Genomic DNA, 20,005 nt, shown 5'->3' on the forward strand with positions numbered 1-20,005 from the left:
ATGATGATAAAATTGTTTTATAGAAGCAACAGTTCAGAATATCCTTTTTTTTTCCTTTTAAATTTCGTTTTTTTTTTTTTTTTAAAGATTTATTTATTTATGCATACAAGAGCTGGGACACAGGCCAGAGATGCAGGGGGGTGAGAGAATTCACCAGAGACAGAGTGGGGAACAGAACAGGCAGATCTACTGAAACATACTGCTGAGGGGAGCAGCGGGAGAGACAGGAGAGGTCTGCTGCACCATGTGGGCTGCTCCCTGGCCGACCGGGGACTGAACTCGTGCTGCAGAGGCCGAGGATAGCTTAATAATGCAGTGCTTTAACCCCTTGTGCCACCAGGGAGGCTCCAGAATATCCATTTTTAATATCCACATCGTGTTAATGCTGATTCATTATAGGTTCACATCCCAGGTGTACATTTTTCAACACTTTCTTTGTTCTACCCACCTTCAGGGGTTCACGCATGTGATATCAGAGTTTCAAATCTATGTCTCCAGTGTCTATCTCATTAATTTCGCTTTTATTAAATCATATGAAAATCCAGTTAATGTTGTTGAAAACTTGACATATCTCTGACACTTCCTCCTTTATTCTTTTATCCATAGTACAATTAATAGACCTTATGACATTTCACTAATTCTAATTAGTAATTTAATCTCAGGAGTCACGTTTCCATCTATATTTGTAAATGTCTTATTCTGTAAATTGTGTATGCATTTAATTTAATGTCTTTCCCCTTGTCAGCATTAAATTGTCATAGTTATTTCAATCCCCTTTGGACTTGTGCATTGAGACTACCGGAAATATTGCATACAATATTTTTCTGGGTGTATTGAATGTGAAAATTAACTTTTGACATCTAGTTTGATTAAATAGTGAAAAGTCTGTGACATGGAAAGAATGGATCTTTGGAATTTGATCTGAGTACAAGTTTAGCAGGTTTTTTGTTCCAAAGATACTGAAGGTGTATGACAAAAAAGGATCTATAAGAATGTGTTCTGATTTTAACACCCCCAGAGGGAGACCTGGCCTTGCAGGGAAGCATCGGAAGCCTGTCTCTGAGTGACCTCACATCCCACGGAGAGTTCTACAGAGAACGATTCATGACAAGTGGGGAAGAAGCGCTCATCTTCCAGACTTTTAAGTAAAAATATCCATCTTTTCTCACTTAGCATTTTGCCATAATTGCTTGCTGTTTCTAATTCTCGTTGGCTAAACAACAAAGAAAAGCTTTTAAAAATTTTGTCTTGTTATGTAAAATTGATATGATCTAGTTGTGAGGAATTCTGATTTATATTAAAATGGATCTGCATTTAAGTGAATTAGCATTTGCCCTGGCGTCATGAACAGATGGGGTATGGCTGAAATAACGAAGGCATGCGTGCTCACGCCCAACTTGTTAAGGGACTTAGGCAAGTCACTTTATCACGACACATCAGCTTTTCTATCTAAATATTGAGAGGACAAAGTTAGGTCAGTTTCCGTCTCACACTAAAAGTTCTGAAATGATTTCAGCCTGAGAAAGTTATTGAAGATATGGCTGTTAAATTATACAGTGCGTTTTGTCCCTATATAAACAGATTCTGTTGAAACTTTTCAATTCTAAATTGTACATTACATGTTTAGGCTGATCTAGGTAGTAAAAATAGTTTTCTCAGAAGACTGAAAATATGAAATGATGGTCATCAACCCATTTGGGAGTTACTGAAAAATAGACATACTCAGCTCTGCCCCCAAATGCTCTGGTCTGGGGGGAGTGCTCATGCCACAGGCAAGTGTTGAAATGGAGTTGAGGAAAAAAAAAAACCATCCTAAAAGACATCTGACAACATTTGCTTTCATTCTGGGGAAGTGTATCATACTCTGCTGAGAATTGTGACGGATTTGCTTGTTATACACTACGGTAGTGTGGGTCTGTAATAAATAATTCATATAAAATTCCTAACTTTCTGTCTAGCACAGAATAAGTGCCCAGCAATTTTAAGTTCCTTTTTCCAGTGTCTCTGTGTGGCATAAAAATTTATTATTCTGACGTCATCTCCATTAATTTCAAAACCATTGGTAGTTTTTAAATTTCTCTTTGAATATAGATGCTAAAACTCTTTGGCCTGTTGATCACTGAAGTAAAAAGATATCTTTCTGCTTCCAGCAGACAAATTTTCCCAGAAACATTGGTTCTCTTGTTTAGTTTTCTTTAATAATTGTTTATCTTAGATTTGTTACCATTCAAGCCCACATTGTCCAAAATTACACTGAGTAGGAAAGAGTGATTTTCCTTAAAGGTGGGGTAGAGAGCCCAGGTGACAGGTCTGAGCCACAGGCAGCTTCTGAATGGAGTCAAGAGTGAGTTCAGTGCCCACCTGTTCGTAGCCTGGGCTGTCACCCACATTCTTATTTAATGTCTTCAACATGTTGCTGAAGATTAGAAAGGGCATAGTTATTGGAATTTGCTTTGTAAAACCCAATTGTGGATTTCTATTTTAATAATTAAAGCTGTTTTCAACCAGGTTTTTTTGAAATGCAAAGTCTGTCTTGCTGCTGAGTCCCTTTCTGCCCTGTTCCTAGGTACGGGCGCCCCGACCCCCTGCTCCGGAGAGAACACGACATCCGTGTGAGTCTCCAGATGGCCTCCGTGCAGTACGTGCACACACAGCGCTTCCAGGCAGAGGTGGTGGCCTTCATCCAGCACTTCACGCAGCTGCAGGATGTGCTGGGGCGCCAGCGTGCCGCCATCGAGGGGCAGACGGTAGGCAGTCTCCGTGTCTCCGCTGCTTTTCCAGCCTGACCGATCAGTAGAATTGTTAAGATAAATCTGGAAAATCTTACTGAAAAAAAGTAAATGTAGACAACTTTATGCTTACGAATGTCCTTCATGCTGCTGATCAGTTACAGACATTTTGTCATTGGAGAGCTTATATTCCTTGTTCATTATATTTTGTTTGGTTACCTTTAAAGTTTAGCTTTTTCTAAGAAAGATAAGTGAAATTTATGGACAGCACTGAAGACACTGGTCTCCTCTAGGACTTCAGTGGAGAGACCTCCCTTGGAAAGTGGTCCCAAAGAACATATCTGTTATACAAAGAAGGCTTTCCCCAAACACATTAGATGTCTCCAAACTTCTTAATTCATGGCTCCCTTAATGTCTTGGAAGTTTTTCCATGGACCTTCTAGGGCCAAAAGAAACACCTACTGGTCTTTTCCATTTACAGGGTAATTAAGTCTAAACTTGATAAGTAGTCATGTCCTAACAGGTGTTTGAAAAAATGGTAACACATAAGTGAAAGAATAATATTTTCATTCCATCTTTAAATCACTGTAATTACTGACCAGCAGGATGTATGGGCCTCTTGGGCACTGAACTTGGAATCAGTTCTCCAACCTGAAATCAGGCTGGACATCACAGCCCTCGTTTCCTGTTCTGCTCTGTCTGCTCATGGCACTTGCCTGTATCATAGCAGCTGCTTTGCTTTGCAAAGGTCTGACATCTTGAAAGGAGTGTAGTGTGATCTCACATCGACGGAACTCAGACTAATGATTGCTCATGGTGCCCAGCAGGTGACGTCTCGCTCAGGAATTTGGACTGTCCCGGCCGCGCACCTGTGAGGGTGCAGCAACATCCTGTGGTGTCTGGGCACACATTTGGGGACCATAGAGAACAATTACAAATGTATTTGCTTGAAAACTTACTTATTAGGTAGAAGATTATCATTTTAGAAATAGATACTGTGTTCTAGTGACAACATTTAAAACTGTTGCTTTCATTTATATTTTTGATTATGTTATTATATATTGATGTAGCACAGAACCAAAGTAAAAAAGGGCATTTGGAGACAAGTCTTCTCAACTTCCCTTGGCTACTTATTTTTCTCCCTGAAAGTGATCAGTGTTACCTGTTCCTTTGCATCTTCCAGGGAATGTGAGTGTGTGTGTGTGTATATATATATATATATTTTTTTTAAAAGATTTATTTATTTATACAAGAACTGGGCTACAGGCAAGATGCATGGGAGGGTGAGAGGATTCACCAGAGACAGAGTGGGGAACAGAACAGCCAGATGGACTGAAATACACTGCTGAGGGGAGCAACAGGTGAGACAGGAGAGGTCTGCTCCCCCATGTGGGTTGCTCTATAGCCAGCAGGGATCGAACCGGCACTGCAGAGGCTGCGACAGCTTCACAGCGCTGCGCTCAACCACCTGCACCACCAGGGAGGCCCTGGGAATGTATATTTTTAAGTAGAAAAATAGTGCTGAGAAATTAAGGGAGTTTGGGAAAAAGAATAAATCTTACCGGTCTCCAGGAATATAGGTCTGTTTAATTTTGTTTTGCTCTATTAACATGGAGTATGGTAACCACTCTTTTCTCTTTCTAGAAGCTTAAAAAAATTAGTATTTGACACATATGAAGGAGTATCTGTAGCAAGTATATGAATTATAAAGTATGATAATAACATAATCTCCAGAAACCTGCCACCAAAATAAACATGAGAATATTACTAAGAGCTGTCTGTGGTTCTTCCCTCTCTCATAGTGCTGTTAACACTCAGCTGGCCACTCCTCTGATTTTTGGGTCTATTACACCTGTAAAAATTAAAGCAAAACCAAAAAGGTGCTGTGCACTGCCTTTTGTTTTGTTTTGACCTTTGCAAAATGGCTTTAACTAGGTTTAACGGTCTGTGACTTGGGTTGTTTTTCACTTAGTGTGTTAATAAGGTTCATTCGGGTTGGCAAATGTGATTGCATTTCATGAATTTTCACTGTGTGTGGCAGATGTTTGGTCCATTTTCCTGTTGAATGTTTGGATTGTTTCCAGGGTTTGACTTTCGTAGGCTGTGTCTCCTAGCATATACGTGCAAGAGTTTCTCTGAGATACTTGGGAGTGGAGTGACTGGATCACAGAGTGTGCACATGGTTGTCTACAAGAAAATGCCCGATTGTTTACCAAATGGCTGTCTCAATGCTACACGCCCATGGGCAGTCTAGTCTAGTCTAGCATTCCTTTTAATTCATGTGCTTTGCAACACTTGTTGGCCTTCTTATTTTGGGCCAATTGCTGGTTATAAAACGGTAGGTATTCCATTTATGGTCTACATATACTTAAAAAGAAAACTTCTAAATTGAGGAGTAGGATATGGCACACACAGTAATGTGGCTAATTTACACATTTGGAATCCAGCTTCTTTTCTTAACCTTTCTGCATAATCTTTTCCCATCTTGCTTTGCATTTTTCGTAGCTATCCTATTTAATAACACTACAATCCATCAAGCTAGTTTACTTAACCATTTCCTTATTTTTTAACATTTAAATTGCTTCCAGATTTTCATTCTTATGAGTAATGCTTCTATGAATATCTTTGTGCACATGGCTTTTTTCAGTTTTTGCAATTATTTTTATAGGATTGAATCCTGTTAATGGTATTGTTTGATCAAAACTATGGACATTTTTATGACTTAATGCAACTTCACTGAACGTTGTCTGTTAGAATTATTATATACCTTTAGAGCAATTATTTTACATGTGTTTAGACAGCAGTGTTGCTGTGAGGAATCCTTTGGGCTAGGAAATGAGAACACTGCAGAAGTGACTAATTGGGTTTAACTTCCATGGATAAGCAGAAATTAAATAGGTAGCTCTTAAGATTTGCTTTATCAAATTGTATAAAACGGGCCTCCCCTGGTGGCGCAGCAGTTGAGCGCTGGGCTGCGAGGCTGCCCACAGCCTCTGTAGCGCCGGTTCATTCCCCGGCCACCAGCGAGGGTCCCACCAAAAAAAAAAAAAAATAAATAAATAATTGTATAAAACAAGTAGAAGGCTAAAGGAATGTTTTTCGTTTTGAACAGGACTGACTATGTGGGCTTTGAAGAAAAGCTGAGCTCAGGGCTCTTTATCCCTAGCTGTTTGACTTACTTAGATTTATAGCAAGAGCAAAAGACCTGCTTTTATTTACTGATAAGAGAAGGAGGTTATTTTGTTTGAAATTTGAATTCCTTTCTTCTGATAGCGTACTGGTGACAGACAAAGGTATCGTCCATTTTTGACTAGAAGCTGAAGTTTTAGTCCTACCTTTTTATAAATGATGATCCAGTGGGATTTTAAATTTCCTTTTAATCTTGATATTTGAAATTAGAAGAACCTCATGTACCTAATTTGGTTGGACCAAATATAAATTGTTTATTTTTTTATCCCAGAAGTATTATGTGGTTTTCCTGTGTCTTCTACTTTACATGTAATCTCTTATGTTAAAACCCTTTGTTCACTGGGCAACTGGGAGTATGGGTTTTTGATGGAGCTAAGATGTGCAATTTAGAAATCCCGGGATAGGACTCTGAAGTCTAGGTGGTGTTGCCACTATAAGTCACATGACCAGTGGCAATTTTTTTTTTCTTTTTTTGACTTAGTTATAGGAGGAAAATGGAGATAGCAAAAATAAGTGTGGGGCATTCAGTTAAAAATTATTTGTATTGAGGGGCCTCCCTGGTGGTGCAAGGGGTTAAGATGCAACCTACGAAGCTATCCGCAGCCACTGCAGCAGACCTCTCCTGTCTTGCCCGCTGCTCCCCTCAGCAGTGTATTTCAGTCAGTCTGCCTGTTCTGTTCCCCACTCTGTCTCTGATGAATCCTCTCACCCCCTGCACCTCTGGCCCATACCCCAATTCTTGTATGCATAAATAAATAAATTTAAAAAAATTATTTGTATTGATGCATTGAGTTTTCAAAGTGCTTTCACATGTTTTATCTCACTTGATTCTTCTAACAGCTTTGCTTGTTCATTTCTTCAGCTATTTAGTGGATGTTTACTGAGGAATGATGTGTCATATAGCCTAAGTGCTAGGAACATAATGGAAAACAAGGAAGACAGGGTCATTGCCCTCATGGAGCCTTTAGTGGGAAAATATAAACAGGGAAAAAAAGGTGATTATGATGGTACCTAATAAGGCAGTGGGCATGTATTTAGGTTCTTAATTTCTTTCAATAGTTTTTTTTTAGTTTTGAATGTACTGGTGTAAATAGAGATATACATTGTTTTATATAAAAATATATTTATAAATATATTTTCACATCTTATTAATCCCTACGCATTTCATATTTTTGATGTTATTATAAATGATACTAATTTTAAAATTTCAATTTCTAATTCCTGGCTAATTGAATGTAGAAATAGAGTTGATTTTTGGGAATTTGTTGAGCCTCTGAGTCAATTTTCCTTCCTCTTTAGGTGAGAGATCAAGCCCAGCGCTGTTCACGCGTTCTCCTGGATATTGAGGCTGGTGCTCCTGTTCTCCTAATCCCAGAGAGTTCCAGATCAAATCATTTGATTGTCGCAAATTTGGGAAAGTTGAAAGTCAAGAACAAGTTTCTCTTTGCAGGTTTTCCTGGAACTTTTTCCTTACAAGATAAGGTGAGCAACCTGCATCCATCCCCTTTCAAGCTCAACCTATATTTTCACACCACTGAAAAATGCATGTTGTCATAAGAAAATCCCTACTTCTTTCACTTTTGTAGTATATGTAGCTTGAAGAATCTTTCTTTGACATTTTATTGACATTTCAATGATAGGAATAGTATAAATCATATCTCTTCCTAACTGTATATAGTAACTTTTGCAAGCAAACCAGCAGAACCAGTCTTCCATCCTTATAATGCTGTCCTTGCAGGCTGACCTCATGCTAACCAGCTTTTTCTACTACATGGCATGTTTCAGAGGTTGTGATTGGGCCATTGGTGTATGAAGCCATTTAACAATATCGTCATAATAAAATCTTATAGTATATTGCTTTATGGTTTAAAAATACTTTTGCCCTTATTTATTACAAGAGGTTTTGGAGGTAATTGGGATGAGGATTATGGTTATTTTCACTTAGCATTTGTAAAATGAGGGCTTGTTGAATACACAGTAAAAATGGGAACACCTAGTAAATCACAGACTTAGCGCTGAGGGGACCTCGGCGGTGGTCTAATTAGCCCCCTCCTGCCCATTTTGCAGTTGAGGAGACTGAACAATATTGCTGGAACTAGAGACGAGGTCTTGGTCTCATGGTGAGTTGTAATGAAACCTTGCTGGTTTCCATAGCAGCTTTCCAGTCTATCTGCTTATTCAGTACATTTTATCTTGTTAGAAATGCACTCAGTGAAATTTTCAGTGAGCTAGGCTCATTTTTTAGACTAACAGCTAATATATAAGGAGAGAGAGAGCCTTTGAAGATTTGAATATAAGATCTTGTACGACTGATAATAATAGCAGCAAGTAGCTGATGTTTGTTAGATGCTTACTGTACACCAGTCTGCACTAAGATCTTTCCATATTGTTCCTTTTGTTCTCATTAAGGAAGTGGAGAGTTATATAGTATTATTAATACTATATCGAGCAACCCCAGAATAGACGTTCTTTTCAAGTGTGCATACACTTAAGAGTAGACCTGGCCATAGTACAGACCTCAATAAGTTGGTTGGTTATTTATTTTCTTTAAATTGTGGTGCATTGATTTATAGTGTTGTTTGTGTTTTTAGTAGTATAGGTAACAACCCCCTGCGGGTGTTGTTTTGGGGCATTTAGGTTGCTTCCATATCTTGGCTATTGTAAGTTGTGCTGCAGTAAACATGAGTGCAGGTTTCCTTTCAAATTAGCTCTTCTATGAACAAATAAATAAATAAATCTTTTGGATTATTTAGCTAGTGAAGAGTAGAGAGTCAAACACGGACTTTGATATGTCTGCTTTCCACATGTGGTGCTCTTAACAGTAATATGCTTTTACCTCTCAGGATCAGGTTTATGTGGGGACAGTAAAGTGGCAAAGGCTATTCCTGCTGAGTGTCTTACTAGCCCTTTCCTGAATACCTGTTGCTCTTTGAATTATCTAAAGGGTGTGGCAGTGAAATCATTCAGTGACTTAGAGATGGTTGAACTCCAAAGGTTATTACAGAAAACACATACGCTTGAGCAGTTGTTTGCCTCTCCAGATGCAGAGAGAAAAGGAAAGGAAAGAGGAGCATAGGTGGTAATCCTCACCAGAACTTTGCTCAGGTTCAGAGAGTCACGGGCTGTTGGCAATGCCCCAACTCAAATATTAATTTCAAAATATTGTCGCTACAATGTTTTCATTTGTCCTTCATTGGCTCCCATCCATTTCTCACTGTCACTGACCTAAACTTCCTGAACTGGAAGTTTCCGATTCAGCGAGCGAGTGGGGATGGGGAGAGGAGGAGGAGAGTGAACACAAGACAGTGAAAGTCACAGGAAGCTCAGGGCCAGGCCCGCGCACAGTGCTGCTCCGCACAGCCTGCTCAGTTAGTGGCAGTAGCAGAGGGTGAAGCCAAGGAGCAGTGTTTAGCAAGAGGTGGCGCCACCGGTGTGCAAGTGTCTCGTTGACCTGTTTTCAGACAGGAGCTGGTGGCCGAGAACCTGCTTGTTTCCCTCGTGAGGAAGTCCTTCTGTTAGAGCATTGGGCTCCAGAGGCTTCCCCTGGGAGAAACTGGCTTCTGCCTCTGTCTGTTGTTTAAGGTAGTAAAAGTGAAATCAGCCACCTTGGTCTCAGGAAGAAAATCTGTTTACATAGTTGAGAGAGATGCATTTTGCTGGTCACTGACTAGAGTCTTAAAGAACATGAAAGAAAGATCCATTCTCAGAATGAGGGATTAGTAACGACTTCTAAATTTCCATGTTCACTTTTCCCAAGTCTGAGGTATTTTTGATGAACCTGACAGACATTAAACACGTGTGTCAGGGCTTGTGTTTGCACCTCAAGATGCTGCATCTTGTTCAGCTCTGCGGTGACTGGGGTGATGGACCCCTCCACTGAGCCCCCTGTGGTAAGACGATCAGATGTTTACAGTGAATCTTTGTTTTGAGGTCTGAATTTTTAAGGATGAGGTTAGATCCAGAGTGGGTGATCAAGTTGAATAATCCATTTTTGTTTCCCAGCCCTTCCTAAAAAGGTCAAGGACTGCCTTTCTGCGCCAGGTATGTCTCTATTCGGGCTGGTAAGCCAACTGCGAAGCTTATCTCTAAAGGAGAATTGCCAAAATATCTCAAGCCATTTTTGCGAAAGGGTTACTATTTTATTAAGCAAGCCAATGACAGTGCGTAGTTTGTAGAGTTTTAATGAGAAAATTTCCTTCTATTTGTTTTTGAGGATTTGGTTTTAAGTGGCAGCACATACAAGGATCGCTTTTTCTTCAAGGTAGAACATAATGTTTTTGCCTCCTGGTTATTTTGAAAAACCTTATGGGAGTCCACAGTCAGTTCACGTGCTCGAGAAAGAAAATGAAAAAAACTGACCCTTTGTAAGATTCAACTACTAGGAGAGTGCACTTTTCCCCTTCTGGTAAATCACTTCCCTTGTGTGTAGGGAAGTCCTTAAAGCCCATTAAAAGCAATTTAAAAATGTTCAGCTCTAGGTAGTATTTCTTGGCACTCTTATTTCCTTAAATCCTAGAAAAACTTTATCTTGTTACAAACTGGTGATGGTTCTGTAGAATTCCATAAGGGCTGCTTGGAGTGTGTCAGGTGTTAACGTACCTGTAAGCAGATAGGCGTATCTGTGAAGCTTACCTCTGCACAGGTGCAGTCAAGCTTACCTGAGCCAGGTCTACATGAAGTGAACACTTTCTTCACTCCAAATTACTTTGCATTTACGTTGGCCCTTTCATACCTATTTGCATGTGTGAGATTTGTCTTGTGTGCATCCCAGGTGTGAAAGGACGGGAAATAGTCCTGAAATCAAGGCTTGCGAGGGGCTGTTTGCCTGGAGGGTCATGGCTCCTGCGTGCCCAGAGTATTTTCCGTAAACCCACGCTGTAATGAGCATGGGTTTGAACTTTTTACATCTGCTTTTCCTTTCATTTTTCTCAACCATAGTTTGTGCTTAAACCACAATTTCCCTGTCAGTCTTTTACAAAGCTTTGAGTTAATCCCCTCAAGCCACTGATTTACTTAAACCAACTATAGAGAGGCTGTAGAGATGAATCAAATGAAAGAACAATAAATGTGCTCCAGAGTTTAAATAAACTAAGCAAGAGGGAAATATTTAAATAATGGCATTTGCCTAGTAATTAACCTTGCCCTTCCCCCCCACCAAAAACAAAACAAAACTGTAGAACGTGAGAGCTGGTTTCCTTCACCATTAATGTAATCGCTACCCGGGATCACTGAGGAGAGCAGTGTCATCATGTCCTTTTCTGAGATGAATAAACTTTTTCAAATTCTGAGGGGAGCAAACATAGAAGTCAGTACTGGAGGAAACCATCTCTCCCTCCTCCCAACTTGCTCGTGAGAATGGGCAGATGAGAACAAACTGATGGTGTCGCGTCCCTACAGGGATATGGATCTGAGGCTGGCGTGAAGACGTTTCAAAGTCAGTTACTAAATCATTCTGCTGAAAAAGACTGAGCCTTGTCAATCTGAGGGAACTAAGTATGTAAGGGAGTGGATAGTATTTTCAGTAGAATCACAGAATTAATTTCACTCTTTACTTTTCATGCCCTTGAACAGACAGGTAATAAGAAGGCTAACTCCCATGTTTCCCATTTTTTGGTCATTTACACAGTTTTTGAAAGATGGAAAGGTAAGCCTTGGAGGGAGATTTCTAGAAAGCATGTGTCATGTGGTCATGGCTTCCTTCCATTCAAGCTGTGTTGCCATTAGATAATTGTCTTAGAACAGTAAACCCTCCCCTTCAACAAAGCAAATATATTTCATCATATGGCAGAGAGATTTGCTTTTGTTGCATTTGACCTCATTAACTGCTGGCAGTTAGCATCCTGATTGCTCTTCAGCCAAGATATTACCTCCTGCAAAATCATTCTAGTTTTCTGCAGATCTTGAACTATATGTAAAACCTTTGCAGATAATTACATGTGGCAGTAAGTGTCATGACCTCTTACCCTCTTATTCACGGGATCTGGGTGGCCAAGTGCCAAGTGTTAGAGTAGAAGAGCCTGGGGACCAGCAGGACAGAGACAGCTGTCCCTCACCCAGCATCTTAGTGTTATTTTGTTTCTTCCTAGGAATCTGTGCCCTCAGCTTCCCCAATGGGCACACCCAAGCACAGTGCGAGGAAAATGCCAGGCGCAGAGGAGCCCAAGGGCACCCATTTTGAGGGGCTGTTCATGGCGCCTCCTGCGGGAGCGAGTCCAGGCAGCCTGAAGAATGAGTCGGCGCCGAATGCCTTGAGCAAGCAGCAAGGGCACCAGGCCCCACCTGCTGCCGACCAGATTCCCAGGAGTCCAGGTAAAAGGGGAGTAAAGAGCTACATAGCGAAGGTGGGGAGATTCACGAGGCCGTCTCAGGAACCTGGGGTATGTGCGCTGTGTAAGCAGATGCTGACAAAGGACAGCGTTTCTTTAGTGGTGACCTGATTTTGGTATTGCGTTAGAAAGCTTACGGATGTAGCACTAGCACTATGTGACTTCTACTTAGCAAGGCGCGGCATGATGGAGAGGCTTAGATTGCCTCATAGACCAAGGTAGTTGGTAGTGTGGTCGGCACAGTCCTGGATCCCCAGACACCCTTGCAAGGCATCATCCAGACACTGTCTTTTCATGTATTATTCTATTTAATTCTAAACATTTCTAAAAACTAAAAAAAAAAAGAATTCTAAAAACTAAGAGAACTTCTTTGTAAAAATATTAGCGTGGATTGGATAACCACAGAAATACTCCAGCGGCTTTTAAGATTTATTTTTTTTTATTTATATAAGAACCGGGGTACAGGCCAGATATGTGGGAGGGTGAGAGGATCTACCAGAGACAGAGCGGGGAACAGAACAGGCAGACTGACTAAAATACACTGCTGAGGGGAGCAGTAGGTAGAGTGGTTTTGTTAGGTATAGTGGAGGGAGTTCATGGTGATTTGACAGTGATTTGGATTGATCAGTGGTTGTGGAATTGGCTGCCCTCGCTATTTCTTTGAACAAGGAGTTTTGTTGCTAGGAAGTTTGGTAACATCTCTGCATGGGACCCCAGCTGGATGTCCTGAAAAGGGGACACATGTTAAGTCACTTTAGTCCTAGAGCTTGGCCTCAGCCAGTGTCTGAGGAATGTGGCATTATCTCTGTGGTGTGGAGGGGAGCAGGCAGGAGTGTTCAGCTCATGGGGCATTGCATAGGAAATGTGGGGGCCATCTTGGAGACTTATGGACACCCAGTTTTCTGAGACAGGCAGTATAAACATTTTCCAAAGACAGAATGAGCTGTGTTTGGCTTTTTAGCTTTGTCCAGGGCCTGCCCTGCCTGAGTCCATTTTCCTCATTCTCTCTTTTGCCTCGGTTTCACGTAGAAGACCATGTCTGCCTGCTGGACTGCATCGTGGTGGATCTCCAAGACATGGACATCTTTGCTGCAGAGAGACGCCCTCGAGAGTATTCTAAGGCCTCAGAGGACAACAGCGGAGATCTGATCTTCCCTTCCTATTTTGTGCGACAGGTGGGAGGAAGCCTCCTAACCGAGCCTTGTAGGCTGAAGCTGCAGGTGGAAAGGAATTTGGACAAGTGAGTATTTTAAGCGGTGTAACTGTCATAAGTAGAATCTTAGTAACTTGGAAATCAGCACTACGAAGTTAAGTCTGGAGGAGCAAGCCACTCATTTCTCTCTTCCTCACTGCAACACATGTCCCTCCTGTGTGCTGCTGTGCCCCCAAGGAGCCTACATTTTGTTGAAGGAAACAGGAAGGGAAGTAGATGATTCTGGCTTAGTGTGTAATTAGGTATTATCACTTATCACTGTGCTATAGCATTGCAACAGGGACCTTGAAAACAAAGAGAAAGGGCCATGAGTTTAGCCCTTTAGTCAAGGTTTGGTGGGGGTAAGGTAGAAGAGAGGGCAAGGAGAGTATTTAGGAAGAGATGACATTTGGATTAAGTGTTCCTGGTACAGCAGGTCATGGACCTGCCGGCTCTTTATCTGGGGCTCCGTTTCCTCCTAGTGATGGCTGACGTGCAGTTCTGCCCGTCTCACTCTGTTAAGCTCTGAAATATTCCTTAAAGACTAATGAGTGAACTCTGATTTACCTTTTAATTGGCCTCAAAACCCAGGATACTTATTTCTGTGTTCTATTTCTAGAACTTTGCTTCGGTTGTCATTTGTTCCATATCTGGCTGGGAGACTTCTTAAAAATAAGCATTTCCAGACCCTGTCTGAGACCACCAGCACCTGACTCAGGGCTGAGCCTTGGACATTTATTAGCGAGGTCCTCTGGGGCGCTTGTGCACAGTGGGCCCTGTGCGTGCGGGACTGGGCACTGCTGGTCAGTGCAGCGTCTTTCCCTTTGGGGCACTCCTTTCAGAGGAAGCAGCAACATTTGCATCTCAGCTCCAGGAAGAGATGAGATGTGTCTGTGAAGTAATGAAAGGGGTTCTCAGTTGTGGCATTTTGGGGAACGGCCTCATTACTTCAGCGATTGGGGTTTCTCCCTTTGCAGTCTCGGGCTTGGCCAAGTTGTTCAATTTTGCTTTTTTCATTTCTCTCCGGATTAATGACACAGTTTAGCTGCTCACATTGGGATTTTTGCATTTCATTCTTACTTGCCAGTCAAGTGCTTCCTGGCTGGTGTCCAGTTATGGTTGGCATGGCCTATATTTGGTTTTGCTGGCTTAGCAGTCTTAAGAGGAGCTTCGTTATTTAGAAATGGAACCGTTCGTTTTCTTTTCAAGTAATGCTTTCCAAAAAAATTGCCTTTCTGCTTATCTAAACGTTACCCAGTTTCATCAGTGTGTATGTGCAGATAATGATACCCTTACCCAAATAGAAGGTGATAACTGAACACAAGGCATCCTGTCACATCTCACAGCACAGAGCCAGAGCCCGCAACGGCACTCAGTGACCCACGCCAGGTCTTCCTTGCTAATGGCATCATTGCTCTTTTTGCAACTGTTGTATGGAAAAAGTAATATTTTATATTCTTTTTCCACTTCAAATCCTGGCCCTCCACTTTGTACATTCAGAGTGTTGTGTCTACAGGGATCCCCACTTCTCCCTGGAGGGTAGTGAACAAGCTCCTGAGTATTGGGGTGAGGTTTGTACCTCTGCCCCTGGGCGCTTACAACTTTACTCCTGCCCATTGCTGCCGAGACAGAAACTGGGTCAGATTTTATGCGCCGTGAAGCCTGGTTTCTTGCTTTAGTCAGTGCTAAATCCAAAGAGCTATATACAGAGCCTGGCATCTTTCCTTTCTTGCTTTCCCTGCTGTAATGCTGAAGCTTTTTTCTGAGTGTTGCAAGATTTTTTCCACATTAATGCATTACTCAGTTAATCCTGATTTGGTGCCTTTCTGAATGAATATTTTGTGAGAAAAAGGGCCTATTTAGCTGAAGCATGACCCCTAGTCAGACTAACTGGCTTCGTTGGAGCCACATAAAATTTTTGTCATTGGAAGTTAGAAATTAACTGGATGACAATGTGGTTGGGTACATATTAAAGCTTAGATTTTGGTGTAAACTCTGTCAGTGTTAAGTTAGTGACTTGCTTATAAAAGTGACCTTTTTTCTTTTTTCATAGAGAAATAAGTCATACTGTGCCTGACATAGCTATCCATGGCAATCTCTCCTCTGTCCACTGCTCTCTGGATTTGTCCAAATACAAGCTGATCCGTGGTTTATTAGAGAACAACCTTGGCGAGCCCATTGAGGAGTTCATGCGGCCTTACGATTTGCAAGATCCAAGAATTCATGTGAGTGAGACTTTCTGTTCTTCGTTACTGTCATCTCAGCAGATGGTCACCCTAAGTAAATATTCCTCAAATTCACCTGGGGGATGAAGATGGAGCAGTGAGCATGTTTGATTTTTCTTGCCATATTAGCCCCATTTCCAGGTTGGCCTCATCAGCTGTGGGTTGATTGGCATTTTCTCTTGCAGACCGTCCTGAGCGGAGAGGTGTACACGTGCGTGTGCTTCCTGATTGACATGGTGAATGTCAGTCTGGAGCTGAAAGATCCAAAAGGAAAAGAAGGTTCTGGGTCCCTCGCCAGGTGTGGCTTTAATTCCATTATTGAATTATTAGTAGTGGTGTGACAGATAATTATTAATAACAGCAATGCAAACAGCACACAACTGGCACAGAGCAGAGGCTGTGGTGTGGGGGCTCACTGCCGGGTGTGTTCTGCAGCGCACTTTTTAAATATTTGGATTTGTTACTGCCCCAGTCCAGATAGCATTGGCTCTGCTGGAGTGGCAGACCTGAGAGCAGGGGAACAGGGAAGTTGTGTTTCTCCTCATGCTGTGTGTCCACTGCGGGTCTCAGGCTGCTCTGCACCTGACAGTCACTCCGGCCAACAGAGTAGCCAACCTCAGGTTCAGAGTGCTCTGATGTGGTTGAAATTCAGGGGCCAACCTCATGGTGCTGGAATGTGGTCCCACGCAGAGGAGCCAGTCTCGTGTGTGTCTGCGGAGGGGGAGGCAGCAACTGTGGTGAGCCACACTGGTGGCTGTCACCACCATCATTTAAAAATTGAGAAATTTTACACAGACTGGTTGGATGTGAACTTCTTTTCAAAGGAAAGTGTTGGCAGTAGTGGGCCTGTCTTCTGACTTGGAAGCATCTGGAAGCCAAGGAGCACCTTGGCTGCCTTTAGCTAGGGCACAGCTTACCTAGTGATTCACTTATTTAGCTCACTTATTTAGCTCACTTACTGATCTTGTAGACCTACAATTTGTGATGACCGGAATGAAATTTTCAAGGTGCTTTGTATTTTCACACTTACAACTGTTTATGTTTGGGCAAATGTTACTCCTGTTTTATAGATAGAGGTTTTGACTAGTATCTGATCATATGGCTGGTAGAGTAGTTAAGATTTGAAAGGTGGACTTCAAGGTTAGTCATTTCCCCACTGAAGTGCACTATCTACTACTTTGTCTTTCTCTTGGAAAGTCTATCCCGGTCTGAACCTAACTCAGTGGATGAAAACATGGTATAGTGAGACCGGGTCCCAGCTTGATGGTCTATGAGCCAGTAATTTTTTCTGATGAGTGGCTGTGCCCTTGTTTTTTCCTAATACGGAGTAGTTCTGTATGTATGTAGTGCTGTATAATTGTGAATTGCTTGTTGTTGCTTCCCATGTTAAAATTTTAAAAAAGACAGTCCCTAATGCATTTCTTGTTAGTGGATCAATCGCATTATTTCTCTATATGAAGAATATTAATTCAGGTTGTTCCCAGTAAGCTGTCTTGTATACAAATTTGGTAGACTTTGAAGAGAGAATCCGGTAGACACAGGTGCAGATCTAAAAGGGACGCTTCGTGCCCCTGGGGACTTACTGCAAGCATATAGTCTTCTGAGACTTAAAGTGAGAATGAGAATGCTAATGAGCCAAGAATATAACATATATAACAGTATCTGGTGGTGTGATTTCTCATGAAGTTCCTATGAACAAGACCGTCTCTGGAAATAGAAGGTCAAATACAGGGTTGAGTGTCACTGAATCCGCTTGGGTGGTGTGTTCACAAGGCCAGTGAAAGGTCTCGAATTAGCTGTTCTTCACAGACCTTCAGCATGTTCTTGATTTGGTTTTGTTTTTGGAGAATGGAAGAGTTTCACATCTTGTCTACTGTCTCCCTTTTCAGATTTGACTTCAAGAAATGTAAACTGCTTTATGAGAGTTTTTCCAACCAAACCAAGTCCATTAACTTGGTTTCCCATTCCATGATGGCCTTTGACACTCGCTACGTCGGGCAGAAGACCAGCCCAGGTCTGACAAACGTGTTCAACTGTATCTTTCAGCCCTCCAAGAACAGCAGCTCCACCCAGGGCTCTATTCAGATCGAGCTGCATTTCAGGTAGTAGATCCTGATCTGGACTCTGCCTTTCTTTATCACTGTTGCTTGTTGATGGACTGAGTAATCCCTGAAAAGATAAATAGGTAATGGCTATTTGTGCACCATCCTGAATATGTAACTTAATACTCCTGAAACCTTGCAGTTTCATTCATTGACCAGATGATGTCTCTGTTGCCTTAAAAAAAAAAAGTAGAACTAAACCTCATCCTTAAAAATCAACCTCCCTGTCATGTGTAGACTACTTCAGTATAGAAAGTGACTTGGGGAAGGAAAAAATTATGCTTGTTTAATGGGAAAAGAAGGACTGTACAAAGCTGGTTTTAACTGTCTTGTTGACGCAGTTCTCTGTGCATAAAGAGCTTTAGTATTGTAGACTATGGATTTCTTCCTGGAGTTATAGGAGGCAGCACTGTGTGTGGAAACAGCCTGAGTTTTAGAAGGGGACAGATCTGGGTTCAGAACCGTGATCTGCCACTGTCTACTCTAGTTTTTTAACCCAGCACAAGCCTTTTAACCTCTCTGAGCTGCAATTTCCTCTTCTATAAAATAAAAAGAATGACTGTGCCACCTCATAAGGTGGAGATAATAATTAAAATAATTCTGGCATGCTGCTTGGCATAGATGGTGGCTTTTATTATTTCCGATGTATTATTTCTGGTGGCTGTGCCATTTTATGATATACTACTGTAAGATTTTATGTGACTGAGTGAGCATAGACTTGAAAACGGAAAAACCATTCAAATTCAAAGGGAGACCTTTGGAACCGGTGGCAGTTTCATTTTGTTAATGCCTGCTGCCATTAGAGATGTAGTAAATATAAACTGGTAAGTAAAGAGCCTGGGAAAGACTTCTTGGATAGGCAAAGAAAGAAAAAAAAATGTCATTGAGATTATTCTTGTATTTACATGTTTAAATATGCCTGACATTTCAGTGTGCTGTTCAGTAAATTCCTCAGGGTTGAACTTTTCTTTAGGGAGAGGTCATGGTCTCTCTCCATATATCTTCAGGAAATCTAGCAACGTAGACGTTTAAACCTTCGTATGAACTTTCTGAAAGTTCAGGAATAAGCATGCTAGTTGCTGCTTATTGATCCCTACCATGAGCCAGACACTCTATCTGCCCATTCTCACTGGTCTGTCAAGTGGTTGACTTCTTCCCCATTTAACAGATGCAGACATAGAAGCTTGGAGGGGGTGAAGTACCTGTTGGGGTCACACAGCTAGTGAGTGAAGAAGTTTGAACTTAAACCTGGGCTGCGGATTTCAAAGTTCATGTCCTGGGCCTCCCTGGTGGCGCAGCGGTTGAGCGCTGGGTTACGAAGCTGCCCGCAGCCTCTGCAGCGCCGGTTCGATCCCCGGCTGCTCCCCGGCCACCGGAGGAGGGTCCCACATGGCGCGCAGACCTCTCCTGCCACCCGCTGCTCCCCTCAGCAGTGTACTTCGGTCCTTCTGCCTGCTTTGCTCCCCGCTCTAGCTCTGGTGAATTCTCTCACCCTCCCGCGCTTCTGACTGTACCCAGTGCATGTATAAACAAAACAAACAAACAAACAAACAAACAAATAAATAAATAAACATGCCTCTATAAAATTAAAAAAAAAAAAAAAAAGGAAAAAAGAAAAAAAAAACAAACAAAGTTCATGTCCTTTCCAAAAGTCTTCAGGCCACCACGGTTCTGGTGTCCGGGCTGATTGAAGTCAAATGATAAGCTGACTGTGCCCTCCAGTTCCTTGGTGTGATGTGATGTTTATTTGAACAGGAGGCCCACATGTATTTGCTCCATCTGTAGAAACAATTTCTTTTTAGGGTTGCTTTACTAGCACTGGTCTGACTTCCTAAACCATCAGCTAGTTGTGTCACCCATGATGTTTTTAATATGCAAGGAGCCTTGAAATACTGTTTTATACTAAATAGACTAATGGCGCATAATTTCTTGGAGTCAAATAATGAAGTCTTACCTTGACTATTGCTAACAGAAATCCCATTGTCAATGGGAGGGTTAAAATGAAGCCTTGATTGGAACTTTTGAACACTTTTTGTGTCTCAAGAAGAATTACTCTTCTTTTGGGATTTTGTGTGTCAAATGTAAATCACTTCACTGTACTTAAAGGCTTGAAATATTTTCCAGAAAAGAAATCAGACACACTTTGACTTTCTAGTGAGTGTTTAGCTCTGATGATCTATGTTCAAAATGGGGCGGAAAATTTTATTGAGGGCAACATTTTTTCTCTATTACAAAAGGGTAA

At 41.6% G+C, this 20,005-nt stretch overlaps 1 protein-coding gene across 3 annotated transcripts in view; it reads left to right on the forward strand.

Moving 5' to 3' along the window:
- Positions 1–20,005, forward strand: part of VPS13D (vacuolar protein sorting 13 homolog D) — a gene marked incomplete at both ends in the record, with an annotated part of 199,174 nt that overhangs the window by 35,526 nt on the left and 143,643 nt on the right. For all 3 annotated transcript variants that reach the window (XM_084243705.1, XM_084243706.1, XM_084243707.1), the window contains 8 exons: positions 1,019–1,145; positions 2,567–2,747; positions 7,218–7,400; positions 12,005–12,227; positions 13,274–13,484; positions 15,490–15,661; positions 15,847–15,959; positions 17,551–17,763. In XM_084243705.1, the coding sequence (XP_084099831.1) occupies positions 1,019–1,145; positions 2,567–2,747; positions 7,218–7,400; positions 12,005–12,227; positions 13,274–13,484; positions 15,490–15,661; positions 15,847–15,959; positions 17,551–17,763 (1,423 nt within the window). The remainder of the gene's footprint in view (positions 1–1,018; positions 1,146–2,566; positions 2,748–7,217; positions 7,401–12,004; positions 12,228–13,273; positions 13,485–15,489; positions 15,662–15,846; positions 15,960–17,550; positions 17,764–20,005) is intronic.

This window comes from Talpa europaea, assembly GCF_964194135.1.
Source record: "Talpa europaea genome assembly, chromosome: 9".
NCBI lineage: Eukaryota > Metazoa > Chordata > Mammalia > Eulipotyphla > Talpidae > Talpa > Talpa europaea.